Below are 11,569 nucleotides of genomic sequence, written 5' to 3' on the forward strand. Positions count from 1 at the left end.
CACCACGTGGAGGCGAAATTCGAAACTATGCTCTTCATGACTTGGAAGTACTCGTTGTTCTGAACATCTTTGCCGAAGATCGTACCTTCCTATCTGGCTTCCATCTCGTGCTATATCTCACCAAAGTCGTACAGGAAGTAGCGATGTAAAGTAGCGCCATGTAGTGGGGAAAATGGGAACCTTACTCTTTATGACCTGGAAGTACTCGTAGTCTTGAAAAACTTTGCCGAAGATCGTACCTTCCTTCTGGCTTCAATCTCGTGCTATATCCCACCAAAGTTGTACCGGAAGTAACTATGTACACTAGCGCCACGTGGTGGTGAAATTCGGAACTATGTTCTTCATGACCTGGAAGAATTCGCAGTCCTCAGCAACTTTGCCGAAGATCGTACCTTACTATCTGGCTTCAATCTCGTGAAATATTCCACCAAAGTCGTACCGGAAGTACACTAGCGCCACGTGGTGGGGGAATTCGGAACTATGAAATCCATCACCAAGAAGTGGTTGTTGTTCTGAACAACTCTGTCGAAGACAGAATGTTGCTATCTTGTCGAGGAATCGAGAGAACTACAAAGACACATGGTACTCATATTTAACCAATCTGGGAACAAAACAGATCCGGAAGAAGTTAAAAATGTGGAACTAATGTATTCGCCTCGATCTTACCGGAAGCTGTATGAAATTCCAATCGGCTTTCACTGCACCTTTCTAGGATAGTGTAGGATTCCGATAATGCAAAAAGATTGAAATTTGGTTCACTAACTCCTGAGATATGGATGTGCAAAAAAATAGTTCCAGTTTTTTTTTTTGCCTGTCGGTACTTTACGTTACAAAAACCCTGTTGGTATAAGCAGTGTTAATAAAACATTCAAAAACTACCCAAAAAAAGAAAACTAACCATGAATAGCATGTAATCATACAGGGGATACTCAAAATAACTGGGACAGGTAAAATTTTCACTTTTCAAAAAATGTTCAACTAACTGTAACTTTTCGAAATGGGCATCAAATATTCTCAAATTTCCACTGTTGATTGATTGATTTGTCTTTATTAAAGAGACTTTCAGCCCTTGGCTTTTTTCACTGTAAGTTCATCACTGTAGTTGTGTATCAGTGGTCTCAATTTGGAAAAGATCGGGCTATTGCACACAAAATTAGAAAGATTCCAGAAAAGGGTATAATTATTCGATAGCCAACTTTGAGCTGTTATATCTCCGAATTCAATGAACCGAGTGCAATGAAATTTTGATCATTTATGACTAATTTTATGAACTTCGAAAATCGTTTGACTTGGTTTGAAATTATTAATAAGAAAAGAAGTTATAACGATTTAATTTATTCTATGTTTTTTTTAGTAAATTTATCTATTTTTCATATGCATCCCATTACTTTTAGAATTTAATTCCGGCCATTTGGTTGTTTTCCCTCGAATCATAAATATATTCAAGTCAATTAGAGGGCATTTAAATGAGCTATAATTACTATTTCGAATTTTGAAACGATGATGAAGGTTTGAATAAATTGGTGTTATATTAGAAAAATAATCCAATCGTTATAATTTTCTTTCGTGTGAAGTATTTTAAGTTAAGTCAAAAGTTTCTAATAGCTCATTGAATCAGTCATAAATGATCAAAATTTCATTGCATTCGATTTGTTGAATCTGGAGATATAACAGCACAAAGTTGGGAATCGGATAATTATACCTTTTCCTATAATATTTCTACGCGAAGTAGAATAGTCCTATCTTTTCCCAATGTGGACCACTGATACAACTAAGGGGCTGTCCATAAACCACGCGGTCAGTTTTTTGGGAGTTTTCAAACCCCCCCCCCCCCCCCGCGTGGTCATTAGTCCATACAAATTTTTTTGTTTGTCAATACAAAATGGTCATTGGCCGAACCCCCCCCCCCCCCCCCTCATGACCACGTGGTTTATGGACAGCCCCTAATTGATGAACTTATTGTAAAAATTTGAGAATATTTTATTTTTTATTTACTTGTCGTTTATTTGGAAGGCTCGGGCGCCACTTGGGCATAACAGAGCCGAAATCATCTTTACATTTTTTTTATGTTGATTTTACATGTTGTTTTTTAAATTTATACTGACTTAATACTAGGTTAGTTTTGGGAGCCGAAGTACTCGCGGCTGTTTCGAGGTTAGGGATAACAAATATATAAAGTTGGAAAGGAAGGAATTAAGGGACTTATACTAAATTACTTGCTATCTTATACTAAAAACCTTGATGGGACCGACTGTCCTGATCTGTAACGGGACTAAACAGAAAGGGCTTTATCGGAAGACAACGACAAGAAGAGGACAAACGGAAAGGGGGGCAACGAAAGACAGAGAGCGAACAACAAAACCAAATTTCGGGCAACGAAAACAAGGAACGTACGAGATCAAATTCTGACATCAACACGTTTCAAAAACTGGTAAATAAGATCCATGTACTCCAAATCAAGGCCTGCCAACACTTCTCTAACGGGTTTCTGTTGTTTTCCTCGGACCCGGAGAGTTTCATACAGCTCAGATCTGACTTCACGATGCTCATCGCATCCCCACACGACATGTTCGATATCCTGGTAAGCCACGCCGCAGACACAGAGATTGCTTTCCGAGAGCCCAATACGGAAGGTATGTGCGTTTAACAAATAGTGGTTGGACATCAGCCGACACATTACACGAATGAAATCGCGGCCTAAATCCAACCCTTTGAACCATGGCTTCTTCGATACCTGCGGAATGATGGAGTGCAACCATCTACCCATCTCTCCATCTCTCCATTTGTGTTGCCAGCTGATCAAGGTCTCCTGACGGGCTAATGCAAAAAATTCGTCGAAGGCAATTTGACGCTCGTAAATATCGCCTTCGCTAGCGCCCACCTTAGCCAGAGAGTCCGCTTTCTCATTACCCGGAATTGAGCAATGTGAAGGGACCCAAGCTATGGTGATGGTGTATGAGCGTTTGGACAAAGCACTCAAGACTTGGCGAATTCCATTCAGGAAGTACGCTGAGTGCTTCATCAGTTTCATTGACCGAACAGCCTCCAGAGAACTTAAACTGTCGGTAAAAATGAAGTAGTGCTCAGGTGGGAGAGTGCGAATGTACTCTAAGGTGTAGTATATAGCCACTAGCTCAGCAATGTATACCGAGCATGGCTTTTGAAGCATGAATATTTTATGCCTTTTTCGAAAATTTACAGCGAGTTAAACATTTTTTGAAAAGTGAAAATTTTACCTGTCCCTGTTATTTTGAGTATCCCCTGTATGTTGATGTGCCGTTAAACATATATTTTCACGAAGATAATGATTTTTGATAGCTAAAGAGATCGCAGTTGGCTGCACGCGCGGGCAGTTGAGTTTTTGATTTGCTGTCAAGTTTTTTCACTCCCGTTCGTTTTAGATTCGGCCGAAAAAGGGCGTTTTCGTCACTAGCGTGTCCCAAATTGCACATAGTCAAAAATCTTGGGGGCTCACCCTGCAAATGATAGCTACGAGTATTAGAAATAAACTTCTGTATGATGGCAACTTTCAGAAATGACGTTTAGAGGTCGCCCCGCCGAGATTTTTGAAAAATGGCCATTTTTGGTAATAAATTTCATGCAAATATTTTTTACCGTACCGCCAAGGCGCCATTCACCGTGGGGGCTCCATTCACCGTGCGCCTTCGAATATTTTTTCATTATTACCATATTATGATTGAATGATATGTCAATTTCCCTTCAATTTCACCAATACAACATTGTATTAGTGAAATTGAAGGGAAATTGTCATATCATTCAATCATAATATGGAAATAATGAAAAAAATATTCGAAGACACACGGTGAATGGAGCCCCCACGGTGAATGGCGCCTTGACGGTACAAAAATTGGCAAAACCCACCATTTTTATATTTTTTACAGCTTGATATAGATCCAAACTACTTGAGAAAAGTAATTAACAACATGTTTTGCAGGTAACTTTTAAGATACTAAATTTTTGGATTTACTAAAATTTGTCATTTTTTGATATACTTTGTATTTTACCCATCATTAAAAGTATCTCATCCTAATGCTAATTAAAAACAATTTCAATAAAAATAAAAGGAAATTTTATGAGGAAAAACTTTGCGGAAGACAGCATGACATTTTTGCTGGTTTTAGAGTTATTCACGATTTACTATTTGGAGAAATTTGAATGTTTAGGTATTTTTTTTAAATGTCACATAAGAACTTCCCAAAAACACATAAAGTAAAAAATCACGTATGCTTAACAAGTTTTTGTATTGGATGTGTTTAGGAATTATGGTGACTTCATTTATTCATATTTTGCTTCCGTTGACAAATCCATTTTCTTTGATAAGGCCATGACATTTTTAACAGTTATGTACTGACAATGGTTTATATACAAGCCTAGATACAAGCATAATACATAATCAAACGCACGGCACCTTTTCTATAACATTTGTACATCCTATGTACAAATGTTACATTCCGCGAAACATGCCGTTTTCGTTTTTCAATGATGTTGTTCAAATCGTTCAGAGGCTAGTAGTCCCTATGAATTTGATCAACATATATGGCGATAAAAATGACATCACATGTTTACGACCATTACTGTTGTTTCCCAATAATAGACTACCTTGTCATATAATAAGCTGTGTAATACACAGTGAGTATGTGTTATGGTGATCAAATTGTTCTAACCTTGGATAACATTACGTTAACTCGCTGGTTCATCTCATCCCACCCATTTAAATTTGCCTCGGTGTATCTTATTTTCGGTGTTGATAAGATAGTCCAAGTCAGTGAATGTCTAAAAAGACATGCTCTTCTCTTTAGAATGTCTTGAATTGGAAATTATTATCTAAAAACTGGTATTCTTACGAAAGGTGTTTGTAACCGCGATTTGAATATGGGATGGATCAACGGATTCGCCTTTTTTTACTTTGCCATTGTTTCCTGGGCTGTTTTACTGGTCCAGGACTTATACGTCTTCGAGCGAAGAAATAATTGAGAAAATCGACAGGAAAGTAAGATAAACGCAAAAATATGACTCAACATTTTGTGGAGAATATCTTTAAAAAATCAATATACAGTACGAAGCTTGTTGAGAGAGCTAGCTTTTCTAGAATTCTTTGCTAGTTTAATTCTGTATAAAAGAAATTGAATAACAAAATCTAAACATCAATTAATGATATCATCATAATTCCTTAACACAGTCAAGACAAAAAACTTGTTGAGCATACGTGATTTTTTACTTTGTATATGCTTTTTCGATGTTCTTATGTGCCATTTTTAGAAAAATACCAAAAAAATAAAATTTCACCAAATAGTAAAACGTGAATAACTCTAAAACCAATAGAAAAAATGCCATGCTGTCGTCGGCACAGTTTTTCCTCCTAAAATTTCCTATCTTTTTATGGAAATTGTTTTAAATTAGCTTTAGGATGAGATACTTTTTTATGATGGGTAAAATGCAAAGTATATCAAAAAATGACAAATTTTAGTAAATTCAAAAAATTCGTATCAAAAAGTTACCTGCAAAACATGTCGTTAATTACTATTTTTAAGTAGTTTGGATCTATATCAAGCTGTAAAAAATATAAAAATGGTGGGTTTTGCCAATTTTGTACGGTAAAAAATATTTGCATGAAATTTATTACCAAAAATGACCATGATAATATGAATTAGGGGGAATACTGTTACATGGAAAAATATTAAGAAAATTCGCTGAAGAACTATCAAAGTTACCCCGTTTTACGATACGACGAAGTCATTCGCAGCAAAGCAGCAGCTAGTCGAATAGTCTATTTTACGAAACGACAACAGTGTTGATATTGATATTCACACTCACGGGCTTGGGCGCGACCTCCTGTCAAATTTTGATTCATGAAATGAGCGGTCAGCTGATCCGAAACGTCTCGTAAAATGGTTCATGGTTCTTCATCAAGGTTCACTTCGCCAGATTAATTTGTTGAACCAACCTTCAATTCACACCACACAAAACTCTGTGGCACTTCCAGTGCTGAATATGTAATATTTGAATAAGAGCGGTTTTTGTGTGACCGATCTAGCCGCACTAATTTTTCATGTACCATATTCTCAGGTTGAGCTTCTAAAATGAGCTGTAGGTGGCTGAATTTAGATATGTCGAAATTTTTCAGCACTGGTCACTTCATAGTTGGGAATCCGACACGAATGTACCCTTCTGGTGTGAAGTATCGTTAATATATAATTACTAGCTGTTCCCGGCAAACTTTGTCTTGCCTACTGCGTTTTTAAACGTTTCAAGTTTCTAGCCAATACCAAATCCCCGGTCCCCGGTATGGAAAATCGATTTTCAAAAACTATCAATTTTTCCATGTTTTATGCCTCATAAACCTTCCTTGGGTGAAAACTAGCAGAACAAAACTACAACGACCAAAATCGGACCTTCCGTTCGCAAGTTATGCGCGGTCCCACGTACACCACTGCATTTTTATATATATAGATAATAATGATTCATAGTTGGATTCACAGCTGCAGAATGCATTAAAAACTGTTCAATTAATAAAATAAATCATTTTTTCCCGTCGGTAAAATGTAAACAACAAGTTGTCTTCGTCTAGGAAGGAAGCAAGCAAATGTGGGCGTTGATTTTCTGCATACGAAACATCGTGTTTCAAAATCACAGAGAAAGATTTTTTCGTTTTACTGTGATGGCATATTATCATCTGATGGGCAAAAATATTAATTGAACTATTTTGGTCGTTATTCTGCAGAAACATCTGTCTCAATTTCAATAGTACTTCGGACACATGATTTGATTTGGATTGCGAAGAATATGACGGACTTTTCGAATACACAACTACGATCAAATCAAAATTGTTGACCATCCTATGTACCATAGTGTCACGTAGAATGTGTGCCGAGAATTGAATTCAGGTTGTGCCTGAAATAGACGTGGACTAGACGGAGGGTCAAATTCAATTTTATTATTTCAAGAAAATTGTAGTTCTCTCACAATATTTTTTACATGATATGGAAGCTAATTTATAATTTAGTCATTGATACAAAATTGGCCATTGGTCGGTGCTTAGTTAGACGGAAATTAGATAAAAACCCTATAGAGAGCATTTTAAGATGAAAAACATTTTTTTCTCATATTCCCAGAAACCTCCGAGCTCTGTGACGTCCAACCGGTGGAAATGCTACAGGACCAGGCCCAATGTGTCCTTTCGGATCACGTACGGGTGCGCTATCCCCGTCAGCCCACCCGCTTCGGACGCCTGTTGCTACTGCTCCCACTGCTGCGGACGATTCGCTCCGTTACCATCGAAACGCTTTTCTTCAAAGAAACCATAGGTACCGTGCCCATCTCCCGACTTCTAATCGATATGTATCAAATGGAAAAGTACACCGATCTCGAAGCTGGCAGCACCCCGGGAATCAATGTCAGCGCGCCGCCGGTGAAGCATTAATCGATTGGCCCAGGCGGAAGAAAACATCATCGTTTCTCATCATCATTGTGGGATGCGCGTGGGACGTAGGGGAGACTCGTTGGAAAAACGTAATTGAGAAAATCTATGGCAAAAAGTTTTTCCTATGACATGTTTGGGGATTCCAAAGAATGATCAAAATGCTCAGAAAATAGATAAAGGAACTGCAATTATGTTGTTTTTAACATCTGTTTGGTTTTCATATCTCACAACAAATACTACATTTTCAAAATTTAATTAATTGTCACAATAATTATGTAACCGTTTTGACATTGAATACAATTTCGATACATTTATTTTAATTTGCGACCTGTAGGAATTTTGTACAGTCATAAACAATTTTCAAATTGAATTTTAGTTTATGAAACTGTTTGTTCGTCCCTGTTTGATTAAATTTTCATCAGTTTTAAGTTGATAAACTTTAATTTGGGTTTACTAGTAAATGTTTCATATTTTATTCCTTGGGCATGATTTTTTTTTTCAGATTGAAAAAAATATCGTGATGTGCAGTACCCATACTGCTATCCCGCTAGGTATGTGGGAGAGCATGCCCAAAACCCAGCTCAGTGGTTCCGATAAAGCATATGTAAGTAAAAGTTCAACATGTTCAAAAGAGCAGCAGCCGCTGCAAACTCGCAGGAAAAAATGTTATTTTCTCAAACCGCCGCGGGATGTTTGAGTTTTATCTGACAGGGCGGCAATTCTGGGTAACATTTTCTCATTCTTCGTTCGTTAACTTTGCGGGAGGAAAACAGAACCACCATCGCCACGCTACATAATGCAACAGCCTTAAAATCAAGTCCCGAAGACATGCGAGATGTGAATCATGTGGTGGATGTTCAGTGCATTCTACAGAAAAAAAACCTGTTTTCAATGTAGACAGCTCCGAACGGTTGATGGCGAAATGATTTTTTTTTGTTGCTTGGTTACCTTAGCCGATATTATTTTTTAATTTGTTAAACAAATCTTAGTTCTGGTTCTTCAGCCACAAAAATGATATGATTGTAGAATAACAACTTCTTGTACCAAAGTCAATATACAGTAGATATAGGATGTTCTCTTGGTAATGCTTTGTAATATTATACTCTTGAAGATATTGAATACATATATCACGTACTCTCCTATTCGTATACAATCGAATCGAAAAGAACACTTTTCTCCAACGGTATTGTAAACCAACACAATTGTGGAAAACGCGATGATTCAAAGAAGAAATTCGTTGGAGATAAGACTAGCAATTTGTTGATGATGTAGTGAAATTAATGTACCTTAATAATTATCTCCTAATTATACCGTTGTGAATAAATACGCAAAATCAAAAACATATGCACTCTGTAAATTAAACCAAACTAATAAATGAATAAAAGTTACGATTTAAATAATACTGGATGGCAGACTAATCAATAATAAAACATGATGACATTTCTGATTTGTTCTTAAACCTTGGATGATCAATTCTGAACAGAAGCAGAAACAAATCTCATAAAGTAACAAACAGGAGACTCCGAAAAGAACACCACGGAGTACGACTAACGATTCTTTAGTTCTATTATTTTCATCAACAGGTGTTAGGGACGCAACTTCTTGGGGAAATGAAACCTTTTGACAGCAGCTGACTATTTCTGCAGCTTCAAAACTGCAAGGAATTCAATGTTTATTTATATAATTTACAATCAAATAGGTGTTATGTACTTACATTTTAGTAACATTCTTAGGAATCCCCCAAAATGCGACTCTTCTAACATAAACTCGTAAGAGGTATCATAGGAGTATACCGACTATTGAATTGTTCCAATTACAACAGGTAAATTTGACAACGTCTCTAGCAACTACATGTCACATGTCTACAACGGGTGATTGCGAACTACTCCAACAATATCGAAATACAATTTAGTCTTCTATTTAATGGACTTCAATTAAAAACACCATCACTAGATAGGTGATTTCAGCTTTTCGAGTGTATAGCAAGGTTATAGTAGGCCATCGCAAAAAAAAATCGGTGTTTGAAAAATCAAGGTGCCCTATGCTGAAATTGAATATTTGTATTGTGTTGTTTGCTTAAGGGGAACGGGGGTCTTGCGTTGAATTTTCCTACTCTTGAGTATATTTTTTGATGGAGGAAAGGCAATTTATCTATCGCAATTTATTTATCGATTTACTTAAATTTATCTTATTGGGTTGAAATACGGGTTTACGTTAAAAGAACTCAAGTATGACGGTTCCGTGAATTAAAAAAACTAACTTTTAAAGTTATAATTGGGAATTCTGTATGAAATAATGTGTGATGTGGATATTGATATCTTCAGACATCCACCCGGCCATGTAGGTTCTCTCAATGTCACAGTGGCGATTAGTTGTACCAGTTACAAAAAACTGACATAATACATCTTTCAATTATGATTATGGAGTACTGAGTAAACAAAACAGAAAAGAAAACTTATCAGAATTGACAAATAAATTGGCCTTACAAGCCTAGTATCCTTTTTCCCATTCAAAAATTGTATAACGAATCAGTGTGATGTACGAATATATACACTCCCGATCAATAGTTTGGGCCCAACTAACAATCACTCATTTAACAGGCACCATTATGACTAATTAATTCAGCATAATGTTGAATGACATTTGAATTTTTTTCACGTACAACCTATGTTCGGGTTTTGTTCACACAAATTTGGCGAAGTTATAAAGCATCATGTTGTGCACCAATTTAATTTTTTGTTGTTCAAAGCGTTTGACAAATGCACAGGAAAGTTGTTATTAAGCTTTGGCAAAAACGACTGAAAATAAATAAAATGCAAAAATGTTAATTTTTGATTTAATTAATTTGAGGTTAATTAGGTTAATTAATTTGAACTCTCACGAGAGTAATTATTTGCTCTCATGTTGAGAACACCTATAATGAAATAAGAATTACATATAAAATTACCTAAATCCGGATTAAACCTGTCGATTGCCAGCCGCATGCTTTCCTATCTGCGCCATCCTAGAGATGGTGAGATGCAGCACCCAAAGCAAAACATAATCTTCCTATGACACGATAATGATCACTCCTGAACTTGTGTTCAGCATTGGTGAATTAGCACAGCACGTTGTAATCAACCGAACAACGCCTTATACTTCAACAGCTGTTCAGCACAAAACACGTGTTTTCCATTCTGATTTCGCTGTCAGTATTTTTATCGCACGGTGAGAAAACTTGTATCGAATGCGGCCAAAAAGTGTTGGCCCTTATTGAAGATATTGTTTCCAGACGTACTAATTGCGATATGAATATGCTTTTATTTTAATTATTAAATATCGATCTTCAAAAATGTATGACAATATGTGGTGCTATATGGTCTTGAACATGGTGCATTCACAGCATCTGTTCAGGTAATCTACTCATGCTCAGTCGAAGATCCGTTAAGCATTTCTTTATTAATGCTTTTGTCATGGAATCTTGATATTATGTTCAATAAATAGTGCATAAGGATGTTTAGGGATACTTGAAATGTGCCGATTTCTGAATGCTGTTTGGTTATCTATGTGACTGTGGGAACAATATTCAGTGAACACGACAGCACTGAAATGTCAAATGCATCGATCCAAGCGTCTCGTACAATCGAACTGCTGCGGAAGATGAAAAATATAATAATCAAGGTACAATATATCTTGTTACAGACTAATAATAATAAATAAATACCTAATTTTTACGTTGATTACGTCTCTTGGTACTCAATGTTAAACAATATAATTCTATTCTGTTATATTTAATGCTATCCGCTTAAAATATTGGTTCTTTAATAACTTGGTGATCTAAACAGTTTTAGCCATGATTTATCCCATATTTCGAACAAAGTTCCGAGTCAAACTATGACGGGCTGAAGGCGTTTATTTGACAAGTGAAAAGCACATTGTTCAGCATAAGCTTATCGATACATCAGCTTAATAAGATGCAGACAAATGTTTTGTTAAACTCTTTTGTAAAGGAATCAATGTTTGTCGAATAAATTTCTTGTTAAACTTTTGAAAAGACTACTTTCTCAATTGCACAATAATTGAAACAGTAATGTGTTCAGCATAATTTTAGTTCAGCTATCATTACCATTATTAAGAAACAATTCAGCA

The 11,569-nt window shown here is 36.3% G+C and overlaps 1 protein-coding gene across 1 annotated transcript in view; it reads left to right on the plus strand.

Moving 5' to 3' along the window:
• The window catches only part of LOC109400999 (protein dissatisfaction), a 121,112-nt gene extending 113,522 nt beyond the window's left edge, over nt 1-7,590 (plus strand). Inside the window, exon 7 of the mRNA XM_062851359.1 lies at nt 7,134-7,590. Coding sequence (XP_062707343.1) covers nt 7,134-7,441 — 308 coding nt within the window. The 3' untranslated portion in view covers nt 7,442-7,590. The remainder of the gene's footprint in view (nt 1-7,133) is intronic.
• Nucleotides 7,591-11,569: the final 3,979 nt, after the last annotated feature.

This window comes from Aedes albopictus, chromosome 2 (genome assembly GCF_035046485.1).
Source record: "Aedes albopictus strain Foshan chromosome 2, AalbF5, whole genome shotgun sequence".
NCBI lineage: Eukaryota > Metazoa > Arthropoda > Insecta > Diptera > Culicidae > Aedes > Aedes albopictus.